The sequence below is a fragment of the Syngnathus floridae genome, chromosome 16, assembly GCF_059516105.1.
Source record: "Syngnathus floridae isolate MCC-2025c chromosome 16, RoL_Sflo_1.0, whole genome shotgun sequence".
NCBI lineage: Eukaryota > Metazoa > Chordata > Actinopteri > Syngnathiformes > Syngnathidae > Syngnathus > Syngnathus floridae.
The window spans coordinates 6,768,831-6,785,875 of record NC_142428.1 but is presented as its reverse complement, the minus strand read 5'-3'; the positions used below and the strand labels follow the sequence as shown (position 1 = coordinate 6,785,875).

The 17,045-nt window shown below is 41.8% G+C and overlaps 1 protein-coding gene and 1 long non-coding RNA gene across 17 annotated transcripts in view; one reads left to right on the top strand and one right to left on the bottom strand.

Annotated features, from left to right (window-relative positions):
- Positions 1-285: 285 nt before the first annotated feature.
- LOC148385369 (ryanodine receptor 3-like) overlaps positions 286-17,045 on the top strand; it is a 55,560-nt gene continuing 38,800 nt past the window's right edge. For 10 of the 16 annotated variants that reach the window (XM_088401307.1, XM_088401306.1, XM_088401303.1 and 7 more), the window contains exons 1-14: positions 286-566; positions 7,390-7,509; positions 8,450-8,554; positions 11,961-11,975; positions 12,304-12,378; positions 12,611-12,689; positions 13,055-13,167; positions 13,840-13,939; positions 14,023-14,116; positions 15,013-15,087; positions 15,351-15,507; positions 15,578-15,742; positions 15,992-16,113; positions 16,511-16,691. In XM_088401307.1, the coding sequence (XP_088257433.1) occupies positions 519-566; positions 7,390-7,509; positions 8,450-8,554; positions 11,961-11,975; positions 12,304-12,378; positions 12,611-12,689; positions 13,055-13,167; positions 13,840-13,939; positions 14,023-14,116; positions 15,013-15,087; positions 15,351-15,507; positions 15,578-15,742; positions 15,992-16,113; positions 16,511-16,691 (1,449 nt within the window). In that variant the 5' untranslated portion in view covers positions 286-518. The remainder of the gene's footprint in view (positions 567-7,389; positions 7,510-8,449; positions 8,555-11,960; positions 11,976-12,303; positions 12,379-12,610; positions 12,690-13,054; positions 13,168-13,839; positions 13,940-14,022; positions 14,117-15,012; positions 15,088-15,350; positions 15,508-15,577; positions 15,743-15,991; positions 16,114-16,510; positions 16,692-17,045) is intronic. The other 6 variants (XM_088401304.1, XM_088401297.1, XM_088401309.1 and 3 more) reach the window with 3 other exon arrangements.
- The window catches only part of LOC148385368 (uncharacterized), a 56,194-nt gene continuing 39,993 nt past the window's right edge, over positions 845-17,045 (bottom strand). Inside the window, exons 12-16 of the long non-coding RNA XR_015863531.1 lie at positions 9,787-9,888; positions 8,423-8,528; positions 7,295-7,485; positions 2,408-2,519; positions 845-2,320 (exon numbers count right to left, since the gene is read on the bottom strand). This is a non-coding gene — a long non-coding RNA (uncharacterized LOC148385368). The remainder of the gene's footprint in view (positions 2,321-2,407; positions 2,520-7,294; positions 7,486-8,422; positions 8,529-9,786; positions 9,889-17,045) is intronic.

Sequence of the window (17,045 nt, the reverse complement as noted above, 5' to 3'; positions counted from 1 at the left end):
CTTTTTTATTTATTTTTTACTATCATGGATCCTAGGCTCGGGACTCAGCTGTGGCCAAACATTGTTTAGACGTGTTGATCGTCTGAGCTCATAAATTGAAGCAAATGAGATAACGTGCACGCTTGCACGGTCTATTTTGCAAGGTTTCCGAGCGCGTTTGTCTCAAATAAACAACACTGATTGTTATTATCGTGGTTTGAATATGTCCTAGTGTAGACACGTTCTGAAAGCTGACGTCGCAGATGTGTATATTTTTTCTCCTTGTTTCCACACCACGGCGTCCACCGTCGCCCAAGTCAGCATCAGCATCAGCATCAGCATCCTATCTGTACACTCTCCTCCTTCCTCCTCCTCCTTCCTTTCCTTCCACCCCCTCCTCCTCCCCCGGGGCCACCGGTGAAGGAGGCTTGTGCACCGGGGTTTGGCTGGCAGTCTCGCCGCTGTATGACCGTGGATTAACTGCATGCTCACGTCGACCAGGAAGAGGAGCCAGCGCTTGAGCGGGCTCACTTGCAGCCATGGCTGAAGGTGGAGAAGGAGAGGATGAGATTCAGTTCCTCAGAACTGTGAGTACACGTTTCCTAATGTGATGCTCTGCAGACTTCTCTTTGTCGTAAATGTTATTCTCATCTCATGCAAAGGAGGTTATATTTTAAATCAAGTGCTAATCAAGTGGGATTTTATTTTAAATTTCCGTCATAACATAAATAACCTGATGAGCCTTGTGCACATCTTGACGACAGTGATAATACTCGCGCTTTATTGTTTGAGCAGATTCCATAGTGTGCTATGCAAATGCACTATGCAGTCTTAGGAGGAAGTTGACAACAAGTCCATCAAGCTCATTATGCTGCATCTCAAATCTTTCTCAATATCGTAACAGTGACTTTTATCTGTCATTAAATTATTTACAGAATAATTCCCCAGTCAAAAAGCCTCATAAGAAGTCTTGTGCATGCTTTGTGCTACATACTGTACGCTCACAATTACAGTTCCTCTTCCATGAGTAGTCACAAAAATTTGCTTTTGTAACGATAATTATATGCAGTTATGATTGACACTGTCGGATACATATTAATTTACATTGATTACAATAGGCAGTACATCATCAAGACAGTTATATAGACGGTCTGTAATGTTTTGGTTTACAGTACTTATTAAAGGGATTAACGGATTTATAGTCAATTTCATTAGAATGAAAGCAGCTTTTAATAATTTACAAGCTACCTAAGAGGTGAAATATTACAAATAATTCTCAGTAGGAGATGCAAAACATTGCTGGAACAACAACACTACAGGCGTATTGTTCATTAATATTAACAGTTATGTTTATAATGGCACACATTTTTCTTCTGGATCCTTTAAGATTGTGTACCTAATATTATGACCAGTGAATGAATGTATTTAAATGTGATAGCCTGGCAGTGAGAGCAGACAGTTGCTCCAGGCTTGGTCTGTGCAGCAACATCAGGTCTACGCAGCTAAGGGTAGCAAGAATTATTCAAATGTTCATTGTTATTCCTGATCGTAGCCATCCAGCATGATTAGAACAGACAAGGTGCGATGTGATACGCAGTGTAGGCTGCCTTGGTAGAAGTTTAAAGAAACAATACTGTCGGCCTAATATAGCACAGCCTTTTGGCACCAACCACGTACGCAAGTGATGGAGTCTTGAATGTGTAGCCGCTGCACTTCCTTCCCCCAAGAACAGCAGTGATCTTTTAAAACGTTCTTTTCTCTCGCTCACTGTCGTCAGATACCTCCTGCTCGTTTGTCCTCACAGCCACTCAACCTTTTAACCGCAGTGCATAGAGGTCACCAAATCCGCCCGCCTCCCTCTCCTAAATGGAACTGACATTCTACCCCATTCTGACATTCTTTTTTTCTGGGAAAGAATAAAACTGGCATAATTTCATAATAACACTTTTTCCCCTTAGGCTATCCTATTTTTGGATTTGGTACTTTTAGGTCAGTGAATGAGCTTGATGTGTGTGGTGAATGCAAATGTGGGAAAAATTGTGGTGCAGTCAGGCTGCACCAGACGTGCTTCAGCAGAAATTATTCATCAGTCCAAGCACTGCATGGACGAACACATAAACACATTTATGTAGCATAGGTGATCAATTCATAACTCGTTCTTGCAGAAATGAATGCTCAACATGGATCCATGTATATACAAAGAGATGCATTTAAGTCACTACTTTGGCTCGCCCATATGTTCCTTGCTGGCATCCAAATGTCATCCATTATTGGAGTCAAAGCGCTTGATAAAGCAGTTTGCAAACTGCTTCTTCTTCTCCAACAACACAAAGTAATTTCCCTGGAGTGGGAGCTGAAATTACCCCTGCTGGACTGCTGCCTATAAAGCCAACTCTGTGGGAGGAGAGGAAAAGAATTGAGGCAATACCTGAAGTTGAGTCGGTTGTGGATAATTTGGCCTTGACAGGAAGAGGAGCAGTGTTGATTGGAGACTTTGCTTCCTCCGAATGGTTCCACAAGCCACCAAACTTGTATACACCCTGTTTGAAATTGGAAGTGCCTTAAGATGTGGCTTCATAATGAGCCGGGAATAATCTGAATAGAACATCAGCTTCTGGTCACATGAATCAGACTGCTCATTATCCTACGAGTAGTCCTCTAAATGAATTGGTAGCTCACTGTGTGTTGTGTCATTAGAGTGGACACAGTAGGGAGCAAAAGGAGGGATTCGCTAAGGTATGCCGTGTGTTGATAATTAAGCGCAACCTCACTGTTGCAGGGATACCTGTATATATATATTTTAGGGACTTATTATCAGTCTGAGTGGGTGTACTGACTTTGAAAAGACCAGACTGGCTATGTGACGATGCCGTGGCAATGCTCGGATTGTTTACGCGAAGGCTCATGTTACATTCGGGCGATGACTGGCAGTGTAGAAACAAGCAAGGAAAAAAGTGGGGAATATTATGAAGATGCACCAGCAAAAAAAAAAAATGCGGATAACAGAGCAGTTTCCATTGCCACCCAATTTTCAATCCACAACAATGTCCACCCCCGACACAAATCCACCTCTACCTGTTGTCTGCATGCTAACAACATGAGCAATCCTCTGCATTTATATTGCGATGATAAAACACCTCACCAGTATTTATTGCAGCACGATGAATATAAACCATTCCCCCAAAGTGTATTTCTCTCCATTTTATATTCATTCATGGTGTCAGTGTTATAATGTCAGATTCCTCGTGTTCATTTGCAATATCACTTGTATGTATACAAATGTATTGCCACTAAATGGAGCTGCTGCCGTCTGAGGGTGCTGAAGATGTTATCTAATGATTGAAATCGCGACGTGTCAGATCCTGCGAGAGCGCTGCTCGTATATGAAGCTGCAAGCGGGCTCGGAGTTAAGCAGCGGTGTTCTGCAGTAGCTCAGTAAAGGAAGCTTCTCTCCGTGGAAGACATTCTTACTGTATATTTTGCGTGTCTAGGTTATACAAGTCATCTAAATTATATTTATTTTACGTTAAATTTAATTGTTTAAATCAATTTCTTAATGCATTGAGGAAGAAGAACCTGGTTCGTCCTCACTCTTAAGAGGTACCTCAAGCTGTGCAAGCGACGGCTGTGTTACCACAGAAACATTGTCAGTGTGTCACATAATTCATTAAAAGTCTTTCCTTTGGCTGAGCTTGTGAATCATTCGCCGAGATCACTTGCATCACTATCAGCCTATAACGGGGTCCAATGTTTTTTCTTCCTACTGTAAGCCATTTAGTGAAGTGTTAACTGCAGCAATCTGGTGCTGTTTAGCTTACTTTGCCCTCCCTCGTAGGAGAAGGTGAAATTTCCTCTGAGGCTCGAGGCAAATCCCGAAAGAAAACAATTCTCTATCTCAATGCTTCGGGGAAGGTTTTTGTTTCCGAAGAATATTTAGGAATTGATTTAACTAGAAGTTTTACAGTTCGTGACAACCCCACTTGTGATGTCACATGTAAAAACAAAACAACCTCCCTGTCTTTCCCCCCTGCAGGCATATATTTTTTTTTTTCGGATATTGGCGTTAAGGTAGCTTTGTCCGCACATAAGATTCATTCCCGTGTAACAGCTGCAAAGTGACACAAAGGCTCTCTTCAGAACTGATGAGAAATGCCTGTCCACCCCCCCCCACTGTCTCCCATTCTCCACTCTGTTGCAAAGACTCTCAGCTGTGCTTTAGTCGACACGTGACCTTCTCACCTGCGTACCATCACAGTCCCTAAAGTAAACAGAACTTGACATAACAGTGTCTCTGTATATAAGACTCTCTTTCCTGAGAATGTCCACAGAGTTTGTTTTACATCCAAAGAATAATTGTATTTATTTGAAAAGTTACTGACCCAGCTAAAATCAGCAGTGGTCATTTGTTGACCTATCAAAAAAAAAGGTCATGCCAGAGTCAAGACAAAAGAAAAACACAGAAAATAAAACAACTACCGCAAGTGGTATCTTGACAAAATAGTGTTATTTTGCTAGAAAACCAAAGTACCACAATTTGCTTTGTGTACAGACTGTAACAAATGCGCTGCTCGTGCTACACCCCCATTAGCCCTCCAAGAAGCTTCTTCACCTAAAAATACATGCTTCGCAAAGAGCCCCAATTCCCTTGTCAAACGAGGACGAGGAGCAGTGCATTGTTTGTTCCTCCTTCCCCCAACTACAAACCCAATTTAAAATACTGCCACAAACCACTAATGCTGTCACGTAGCACTATTATTTCGGCATCTTATTGCACAAATGTTTATTCCTTTATTTTTGCTAAAAAAATACACACCCCACTAATGGTCCTTGTTTTAAAAGTTCACAATGCATGTGAGAGGAGAAAAAGGCAGCTTGTCAGGGTGAGACCGCTGCACAGTTGTATTTGGTACTCCAGCTGTAACATTTTGTCAAGTACAAAGTGTTGACATCTGAGTCAGCCTATGTACACTGTTGGCTGGCAGCGGGCCCCTTTGTGAGAGCCACAACATTGGAGTCACATTAGCACCCCGATGCAGGAGTCCTAATTGATTTTAAAGAATGCTGTTGTACTTTGATAGCACGTGTGTTAGATACAAGGAGAGGGAGTCGAGCTCTGGTTAGCCCGTAACTCTTAGAGAGCCCCTGTCCAGTGATTGGCTAAATGCATTAGTGGAGAGAAGACCTTCAATAAGCCCTACAGTCACTAAGCAAAAAATCTCCGCCAATGTTGTCGTTTCCCCATGCATCCAAGGAGCGTGATTGGTCAAAAGTAGGAAAATACCATGATGGGAGTGCTCATTGACATGCTTTTGTGCTACACACACAGGTCTCAGCGGTATAAATGGATTTTACAGTGTTCTTGCAGTTTGCACACAATGGAGACGACAGGATTATAGATTAACGCATAACAAAGGAATACGGACGTGTGTGTAAAGGGGGGAATATCATAAGGGAGTCAAATTCAATCTCAAGGTGCCCTTGGAGACTCAACTCAAGCCTAACATTCTTTTAGGGTAATTGAATTATTCTCTCTGATGACATTACAAAGCTGTGAGTCTTCAAATAACATTTATATCAGTGATCTTGGATTTTTTTTTGGAGTTTGGGGAGAAATTTTCGGTCCCTTTAATATCACAAGATGAAATCTAATGGCACTGAGGATCCAGTATTTTTTTTGTGGTGAATATTGAGGTATCAATATTATTGAGAAATTTACCATGTTGTAATTATCTAATGAAACAAAAGTGGCAAATAAGCATCATTATCTAATTAATTGTAATAACTTATATACCGATATATATGTATATATGCCCATATATAGATGTACCGTATATTAACCCCGAACCTCAGATTATGAGGCCAACATGCTAATGACTGAAACAAATATATCATGGAAATTAACCAGGTTAGTTAGCCATTGTCCTAATGCAATTATATTAATAGCACAATTAACTATGAGCTCAGTCTTCCACTGTACTGACCCGTATGAGCACCAACTAAAATAAAGTGTGTCATGCACATCAAGGCCCCGAGGCTTATCATTTCGATTTTCATGCAGCTCTTTAAAACGAACGAGTGAGTAGCAAAATGTGTGTGCATGCATCACATGAAGCAGCTTTCATCAGCCTGTACTGTAACATACCGTCAATGTCTATGTATAATGCTACTTTATTACCACCGCATTCTGCTCTCAGCACATTTCTCACATTAAATAATGCAGCTGGCCATTGTACAACACCCCCCCCCCCCCTCGTCCCGTAACGCCACATATCAGTGGATTTCTGCTGAGTCTGCTATCACAAAGAGTAACTAGTATGAGTTCAGTTCATCGTGTTTAAGCAACAGTAGCACTGGGTGCTTGTTTTCAGCATTTTTTTTTTTCCAGAGAGGGAAAAAAAAAGCAGAAGTAGCTTCTGGTAAAAGGGGATAATTGAACTGATATGCAATCAAGCTGGCAGCAAGTGCTTAGCAACAGTGGAAGAAAACTTCACTGCAGTGAGCCATCTGCATGAATGTTGTATGACATCCTTTTTAGCATTTCAGTATTTGCATGCTAACAAATCTTTTTTAAAAACGGCTCTAGAAGCAATAGAAATGGTGTGCTGTTAATTTTTTTACAAAATGTTCTATGTTAGTCCAAGACAAAATACATGTCATCATTTAGGCAAGCTATTCATTTTCTTTCAAATTCTGGATTGTTCCAATCAATTGCTTCAAACTAATTTGCAGCATACAAGCAGTGTAAATAGCCTTAAAGAGATTGGGCGGGCTCAAAGGGATCAGCCATGGATGTGTTTGATCATTACATTTAGAAAGGAAAACCTCCCAATTAGCCAGTCGGGAGAGAGAAAAACAACTATGCGTGTGTGTGTGTGTTAAGCTTTAACGCTGTGTGGTGTACTTCACTTTTATATTTGCAGCATACGCTGGAGGAATATAAAATTATTGCTCATAGGAAAATGTGTTTGGCATTCAGGGTGTTGCTCTATACTTCTTTGACCTCACAAATGGTCTGGATGGTGGATATTATACGTAGAATATAACATGTTACCCATCATTTTATTTTCTAGAAACCCTGCCACGGTTTGTTTTCACACTGCCAAATTGTGCGACTGCGGTTGAAAATTTGAACTGCTGCCAAACCAGTGACAGAGACTTGGCCACATCTTGGCTATTTTATGGAGAAATCCAAAGAGTTCATATGTTTATTCCCTTTAAAACTTATATAAATTCAGCAATTTGGTATAATCAGTCACAAATGATCTGCCTGTTTGCAATCACTATTGCACTGATAGTGCAACGGCAAAGTGACCACCTGACAGTCCCAAGGCATCTGGCCAAAGGATTTGGGGGTGGCCATGTGCTCTGCACGAGTGCACACTCAGATTGAAGTCTGTTTTGTCTTGACAGGATGATGAAGTGGTGCTCCAGTGCGTGGCTTGCATCCAGAAGGAGAATCGAAAGTTCTGCCTGGCAGCTGAGGGGCTGGGCAACCGGCTGTGTTACCTGGAACCAACGTCCGAGGCAAAGGTAAGCTACCTTCTATCCAACCATCCAAGAAATAATACCAGCTACCATTTCAGTGACCTATGTTGCCCTCAACCATGTCTCACAATGAGTATTTGTGTTAATTGGGGAGTGGTAATGAACTCTCTTCCCATATCGAGTGGTAATTAAACCCATTTGATTGATGTTTTTCCCTTATGGCGCTCTATCTTCTTCATTGGCACCCTGTTCAACCCATAGCAGATAAAGATTCACTGAAAGAGTGAGCTGATCTGGTAATGATGCAGCAAAGCAGTGTGTATTTACTGTACATGGTAACCAATCAATTGGCTTGTTGATTGTGATTAACCAACTGCAGGTCAATCCTGTCAGTCTTTGTATTAACACCAGGATGAAAGTATCAAATCAGTTCTTCCCTGCTATCTTCATTGAAGCTGAAGAGAGGAAAGGAATCTTAACCCTTTTTGTTGTTATAAATAAATGATATAGCCAAGGCATCACCCAGCAATGCTACGTATTTGCCCCAACGATTGGTGGTGAGGTAAACGTCAAGTCACAAAAGCTGCTTAGCCCTGGGAGTGTATATCCTGACACTCATCATCCACTCCAGCTCCACTGGACCTTCATTTTACCGCCATGCTCTATAGGGCAGTTCAAAAATGCTCGGAGGGGCAAAGGACTGCTGGTAATCATCCGCAGAGATAGAGGTGGGCGGAGCTATATTGCTTCCATCTGGCTATTTAGTTCAATTTACTGTCACAGGGCGTTCTAATACAGCTCCGTTGTTGTTACTTACTTTTTTAAATTACTTATGAATCGACTTACTTCCGTTTCTTTGCATAGGCTAATTGCGTTTGTCGATTGCAATTTGAGATTTGCATTAAATTGTTCAATCCAGTCCAAAAAACAATTAGGGCAAAGTGTGCTAATTACTAACCCGAGTTGCTCTGTTGTGTTGCTGCAGTACGTCCCTCCAGACCTATGCATCTGTACCTTCGTGCTGGAACAGTCCTTGTCAGTCCGGGCCCTCCAAGAGATGCTGGCTAAAAGTGGACAGAACAATGAAGCGGTGAGCAGTGATACACACACGCATCAGATTGAAACGGAAAGATAAATGATGTTGCAGACTCATATACTGCATACACCAAGCTGTGTTGGTACATATTTGGAAATTATGCTAATTTGCAGTATCTGCAGTCAGCATAGTTTAAGTTTACAGATTAATAGCCTAAATAAAGCCACTGCAGTGATCAGGGGACCCTGGTTGCCAAGAGGTCCTGGTCTGCATGAATATTAATGTGTAGGAAGGACACGCAGTAGTGCAATTTAGCCTCACAGTTTTCTTTGGGAGAAACAAACTTTGCACAAAAAGATCATTATCAAGCTACTTCGAGAATAATGAGACCAGCTGCAGGTTAGGGAAACTTTAAATCAATACAAGGGGAATTTATCATCATTTGCCTCTATTTTTTCCTCAATATTAATGTTTCCGGTTTCATTCATGGCGATTTATTCCATTGTTGTTTTATTTGCCGAGTAAACGTGGCCCGGTTCGATGGGTATGCTCACCTCGCATACCTTTTGAATTTTCGTCTTTATTGCACGATGCAGTGAAAGTTTTTAATAGGAACTGTGGTTGATGTGGATTACTGGTGGTAAATATATAGAATTTACTACTCTCTGAATAGAGAGAGACAAATAAATTAGCTCCCTTCCACTATGTTAGTGTCAGAGTATTTTGTCCTAAGGGCATTCTGTTGGTTGTTCATCACCGTATCGTTTCTTTTATATAATTCTTGTCAGATAAGCTTACATTTGTCACCGTATCTTCATTTAGTATCCTATTTTCCGCACTATAAGGCGCACCGGATTATAAGGCGCACCTTCAATGAATGGCCCATTTTAAAACTTTGTCCATATATAAGGCACACTGGATTATAAGGCGCACCTTCAATTTTAAAACTTTGTTCATATATAAGATATATACATTTGGCCCCCGAGCCGGACTTTGGAAACGCCTGCTGTAGTAGCTCAATATTGGTCCATATATAAGGCGCATCTGATTATAAGGCGCACTGTCGTCTTTTGAGAAAATTGGAGGTTTTCAGGTGCGCCTTATAGTGCGGAAAATACGGTAATTGTGACTGGGATGAAGCAAAAATCTACAATGATTGAGCAAAAAAATTTAAAAAAAATCGCCATTACTTGGAGTCCTCAGCTTTTCAGCCTGTTCATTTTAATGTCACGTGGCTAATGATGTCGAGAAGTCCAATAAATCCTCAGCTGTTAGCGGATTCATACCCATTGCCTTGACGTTGGAGATAAATGGAGGTATCAAGGCTGCAGCTTTTGCCGCTGTAAAGGACTGCCTGTGAGAAGATGAGACCATTGGTTCCGCCACTCCTGGCAGGGAATTATGGGAAAAGGCAGCTATGGGAAAAGGGAGCTCAAAATATTAAACACTGAGGTAATGCTCAATTACACATATTTTCATGAGTTCAATGATAGCCCTATTACATCGGGGCTTTTTAAATCCAATGAACTCATGAGACCACTCAATGAGACATTTTTCATTTGGGAAATTAGTGTTTGATCTAGATCAGGAAGTTCTTCTACATTTAATGAAAATAAACTCAAAGCTGTCGCATCTCCACGCACATCGGGGAGCACAAGGCCATTCAACTCAGTGTGGCCCCAGTAAAGCCCCTCCGGCAGTTTATTTTATATTTTCTCAGCGTCCCTATATATCAGTCAAGCCCTCCTTTAGCCCAGGGAGAGAAAAAAAAATGTGGAGCCATCCCTGGATGGACTATGGCGCCTTCTAACAAATGCAGGTTACATCACCCATCTCGGAAAGTAACTCTGTCATAAAGCAAGGACTCCCTGTAGGCCTGTTGATTGTTTCAAAGAAATAGAAGACGGTCTTATTACATTTATATATTTCTGCAAAATGGAGGTGCCACTGTAGACTTGGTTCAGGTTGAGAGCTTGTAATACTGCACTGTTTCCAGGATGAAGATAAAATGACTATTTTCTAAACCTTTCACTAGTTTCAAATATCCCAGTGAATTTTTAGGGTTCTTGAATCTGTTATGGTGTAAATTTTCCCACCCGCGCATATTTGTTATCAATATCGTCTGCCTCTTACTCATTCTTTGCCTTAGCTGAAATGTCACTGAATGAAGCACCATTAAAGGAGAGCTGGAGGTTGAATATGTCAAGTCCGAGGCGCGGAAATCAATAAGGTTTGGAACAGATGGGCTTATCAATAGACGCTGGCTGAAGTAAATTGCAGCTTAGCTTTTTCTAGCCGAGAGACACAGGGGACACATCGCGATAACACACCACGTGCATGCCAACCTCACAGAGCTTGATATCCATCAGCAGACTAAGATCAGTCCATCAAAGAGACGGCACTGCCCTGATGACATCAAATGTGAGCCTCCATTTGTGGCTCCTTGCAGAACACAACAATATAACAGTTTGGCTAATATTGCAAACAGCTTAATCTTGAACTCGTGCCGTTAGATTAAATATGTCACTGACAGCTACATGATAATCTGCACCATCCTCCTCTTCATATATCCATTTCGATTGAAACACTTTACCTTTATAGTTCAATTAGCTACGGATGCAGCATTTTCTCATTTTAGCAATTGCGGCAGCAGCTCCTAAGTGTTTTTGAGTCTCGATCACTCGCACTGTGCTCCCTCAATATAGATGACTGCCTCACAGTGGTATAGGGGTGGGAGACTTTAGTTTATTGGTCGTGGTGATTGCAGCTGGCTGTGTCTCACTGCATTAAACTCGGTATATCTCAAAAAGCTGCACACAAATGCTGGAAGCCACTGCTGCAGTCAGCAGCAAATTACTGGCTGGCTGTGGTGGTGGGAGTCAGTGGAGCTACATATATACAAAGAACAGAATAAGGGAGATGGTGAAAGAGTGAATGATTTCAAGAATCGCTTTCATGATTTACATCTGTTAGCGGGAGGTTTGCTGCATTTTAATTTTCACGCCTACTTTGAGGATTTGGCAGACCGTGCTACACAGTCCGACAGTGTTTTCTATTACGTGCCCCTCGCATACCTGACTTGGGTGGTAGAAAATAGCCTAGATTTGAGACCAGCTGAAACCAGGTTTAAGTTGTAGCGCAGGTATGCATATATACCGTATTTTCCGGACTATAAGGCGCATCTAAAAACCTAAAATTTTCTCAAAAGCCGATAGTGCGCCTTATAGTCCAGTGCGCCTTATATAAGGACAAAGTTTTAAAATGGGCCATTCATTGAAGGTGTGCCTTATAGTCCGGTGCGCCTTACAGTCCGGAAAATACAGTACATAATATACTAGTATCACATGGGCACTTTTATTGTGACAGACATTTATTCCTTCTAAAACATAGTTTGTACCAACGACACTGACAAGAAAGTCTTAGAATAATGAAACTCTTGTCTTACCTTAATGCTTCCTAGAGGCTGATAAGAAAGGTGAGTATAATAAAGGCGTTTCCAGCTGAACAAAAGCAGCATCAAAATTTCTCCACCTTTAGAGATATCATTTGTTCCCTTCCTGCATCTTAAATCACACAAGTGTGTCCACTTGTCCAATTCCTTGCTTTTCACATTCCTCTTGTTGGATTGCTGGAAAGATGACCCAGTATCCTTGCACATATCTTAGAAGGAGACGACCCCTTCCTCAAGATATGGGTTCCCAGCATGAGGCCGTCTTTCTCTGGTTCTCGCAAAGGTCATATAGTGTAGCTTCAGCTGACATGTAATTTACGTCATGATGGATATGTGTGAATTATATCCTCAGGCAGCGCAGAGTGGTGGCCACAAGACGCTACTGTACGGACATGCCATCCTCCTACGACACTCTTTCAGTTCCATGGTAAGAATATATAAGACATTAATCTGAATTATAGCGGGAGCCGAATGTGGTATATGACAAGATAATAGCTTTTTTTTTTTTTAGATTAAAAAATGTTTGCACGTTTGCACGTTTGGATTCATTATTAAAACCTGAGTTCTTAAAATTTGGGTAGCTCCTAACACAATTTCGACATTGTCATGGAATTTTTCCAAATAATTTAAATGTGTGTTTCCGTGTGTGTTGACCACAGTACCTGGCTTGTTTGAAGACATCAAGGTCACAAACCGATAAGTTATCATTTGATGTCGGCCTACAGGAAGATTCAACAGGTAAAAAAAAAAGCAAAAGCATTAGTTTGTTTTAATCCTCCACAGATTCCCTCTCTCTCAGAAACTCCTCTTCCTCTATCTCTTGGTTGTTCTTGAGCAAATATCTCCGTGTGCCTTTTTATCATCACTGTTAATATTCCCCGCAGACGTACTATGTGGACAGAAAATGGATTTCTTTTGTCAGAGCTGATTAAATCTCTCCAACACATTTTCAAGTCTGACCTCTTATATGCAAAGTTTTTTTTTTCTTCTTCAAAGTTAATCTTAATAGTGTCGTTTCTCAATTCATGACATGTGGGTGACAACTGTGGGGTGTTTTTTCCTGATGTACTATACCATGTATGTAAATGTGTGTATCATTGTAGGTGAGGCTTGTTGGTGGACAATCCACCCGGCCTCCAAGCAGAGATCAGAAGGAGAGAAGGTGCGCATAGGCGACGACCTCATCCTTGTCAGCGTGTCCTCTGAACGCTATCTTGTAAGTGTCTCTTGTCATGTTCACTTCACAATGATTTTTCTTAATGCTCCCATGTGTGTGTGTTCTGAGAATGCTTCCTAATAGTGATAAAAGGTCAAATTCCTTAACTGTGAAATTTTTGCAAAATGATCATGTTACTGTCAGCGCTTTTTAAAAAGAGGTCACAGCCTGCTCTGTTATCACTCTTGTCACAATCTCATCACCCCCTTCAACATGGCTTTGTTCCATATCACACCACATTCTTCTGCTTGATCTTTGCATGACAACTTGAAACCATTAGAGGAAAATCTCTATGGCGACAGCATGCCCGTGGCGGCAGGGGCGTGGCCTTCAATATGTGAGAATGCCTTGTCATCATTAATGTCAATCTGGCAATCTGTGCTCGCTGTCACCCATGCCATACATTTGTGGGGACATGTAAGCACCTAAGGGCAGAGAACTCTGAGGAGAAAGTTCAGGACACAGCTGCCACTCAATCTGTTTACTGGAATAAACTCTGCAGACAACATTAGGTACATCTGCAAGATCTAATTCAATACAAGAGATGTGTCATAAATTTTGCCTTTGGTGAGCATACTGTGTAAATATTGGACCTTACTGAGTTTTGAAACCACTAATTTATCTACTGAACATGATGAGATTAAACACGCTGTGCAATCTTGTGTCCTACAGCATTTATCAATCTCTAATGGCAACATCCAGGTGGACGCATCCTTCATGCAGACGTTGTGGAACGTCCATCCCATCTGTTCTGGCAGCAACATAGAGGAAGGTAGACAGCTGGGCCAACATCCATTCTCACACGTTGTGGCAATAAAAGAGGACATTAAAGGTCACTATATTTCTCTCCTATAGGCTATCTGTTGGGTGGTCATGTGATGCGGCTGTTTCATGGGCATGATGAGGTGGTGACCATCCCGGGGTCAGACCAGAGTGAAGAGCAGCAAAGGTATGGCTTAATTTCTTGTTGTCTGACATAATTTGCAGTTCATGCAGTCATGATCCCTCTAGAGGAAATTCAAACTTACACCCTGCTGTATATTTTCTTAGACACCACACGGAGAATCAGATAGCACACATGCTAAGGCTGCCTTGTTATTTTTATTGCCACTGGTATCTGCCCGCTGCTGGCACAGATGAGTCCGACATTATGGGATGAAAAATATGGCACATGGAAGTTGGAAGATGGTCAAAGTCAGTCTTGGTCCAGGACTGACCTCAACTTGATCAAAAACCTTTTTAAAATAAAATAATAATATAATATTCATAAAATATATAAAATATGATATATATATGTATATAATATATACGCTATCAACTTCTTATTGAAAGTCTCCCAATACCAACACATTGGATAATATTTTTTTGTGTATCGTATGCATCTTCCTCCAAGGCACACATTCACTCAGACATGCGCGCACCGAGTCTATTTTTAGATCAGTGCATGGCAATTGTGAGAGGCAGGATTCAATAGTAATTTCCATTTTTGGCTTCCCCTCCTTTTGTGCCCTTGAAATTGCACTAAAAAAGCACGCCTCATACGTTCCTCTCCAAGATGTCACTTGGAGTGATGAGCCAAGTCTTTGGTGCTATTCACTGATAAAAGGACATTGCTGCAGCTTATCGGGGGACGCATGTGCCTGTCTTTGAACGCACCGGTCGGAGAGTCAATACATGCCAGGGTTTATTATTTGTCCTAAACACCTTCCTTTGATTATCAGAGTGAGAGATGAAAGTGAATGGATGCTTTTGTCTCACATAGAATGGATGACCTTGACTCTAAAGTGGTGTCTGGAGTTTTAAAGCACCAACAATTGCCAACATATGTTTCTTTTGTGTTGACAGGATAGTCAACTATGAGATAGGTAAAGCTGGTGCTAAGGCCAGATCCTTATGGAGGTTGGAGCCACTCCGAATCAGGTGGGTTGAGAACCAATTGCATCTTCACTGCTCTATTTTTTACCTCAATTTCCTCATTCTTGAATTTTCCATCCTCTGTGTATGATTAAACAGCATAATGAGTCAAATGTTTTCATCTATTTGCTAATTTTTCCACCTAATCACGCGACACTTGATAATTAACAGCCAGCAGTAATACTTCAATCAACTAATTAGTGGCTATTAGACTGTCAGGGTTTGAAGAATGCAAATTAGTCACATTCTTGTGACATCTTTTAATTTAGCTGGAGTGGGAGCCACATCCGCTGGGGTCAGCCGTTCCGGTTGCGACACCTTACGACTGGTCACTACCTAGCCCTGACCGAGGACAGGGGCTTGGTGCTGCAGGACCGAGAGAGGTCCGACACAATCTCAACTGCCTTCTGCTTCAGAGCATCTAAGGCAAGGCTACACGAACATGTCTTTGCTCCACGAGTCGGCGCTTTCAATTTATCTCTCCTCCTGTATCCAGGAGAAGCTTGAACAGAGTCCAAAACGGGACATTGAGGGGATGGGTGTAGCAGAGATTAAATATGGAGACTCGCTCAGCTTCATAATGCACGTGGCTACGGGACTGTGGCTCTCCTACCAGGCACCTGACGTCAAATCTGCACGTTTAGGTCCTCTCAAGAGACGAGTGAGTAAAAACGCACACCATTTTGTCTCCAGCTTCGAAGGCAAAGCAGACAGATGCAAAGCTAATGAATAAGTGAGTGAGAGTCTGTCGAGGAGATGATTATCGGCAGATAATGAGTTGAATAAAATGGCTATTAGATTGTAGCTCACTGTTGATCAAATTGAAACCTTCTCATCATTTAGGGTACATAGAAACATGAATAAATTATGACGTACGATATCCCCCGTTCATTTCTCCCTCTGTCTGAAGGCATGTCTACATTCCGAAGGTCACATGGATGACGGCTTGACACTGCAACGCTGTCAACATGAGGAATCTCGAGCCGCCCGCATCATCCGCAACACCACTCTCCTCTTTAACAGATTCATCAGGTATGCCAAGGTGCTTCAACTTCAAATTAATTTGTACCTATAATGCAAATCATCCCAGTGACGAAAGTTCGCTCGGTGCTCTGACGTAACATTCCAGATGGGAAAAAAATTAAATGGGGAACGTGGCAAATGACTACCTTGATTTGTCATCAAGCCATCCATCTTGTGTTCCATGTGTGGAATTGGAGGCTCATGGTGGGGAACATGTGAGAGTGTGTCAGCCTCCCCGGAGGCGGTGACACACACACAATGCTCCAATGCTCACGACAGGAGTTATTTTTAGACAGCCAATGGAAATCATCATCTCAGACTACCGTCATTTAGAGGGCATGTTAATCAGTGGTAGTATTCTGCCTACACGTGATTCCGATTCTGCACGTCTGTGTCCCCTTGTCAGGGATCTGGATTGTCTGGGTTTGAAGAACAAGACACTTGTGGCACTTCCAATTGAAGAGGTGCTCCAAACCCTTAACGACCTCATCACCTACTTCCTGCTCCCTGATGCTGAGCTGGAGCATGAAGAGAGGCAGATCAAGCTACGGTCCCTCAAAAACAGGCAGAATCTTTTCAAACAGGAAGTGAGTTTTAGTCCACCAGGAAATATTTGACTTACGGGGGTTCACTGGTCGTTAGCAAATTGCAAAGAACATGTTTAGTGAATTTCAATAACATCCTGCCTGACTGGAGGCAGTGCTTTATAAGTCGTCAGCAGCTCGAGTACAGTGTGAGGTTGGCATGAATGCACTGAGGCATTGTGCTTCGCCTCCAGCACCCAAATTGCTTTCATCAATTACTAAATGTCAACTGCATGCTGACTGAGGGAGGACAATAATAAGTATCCAGATGCTTTTTAACGCTGACGGGCTGCAACAAACCAAAAAAATCCCATCAACAATTCGAAATGATTAAAAATGTAAAGATTTGGGGGCATT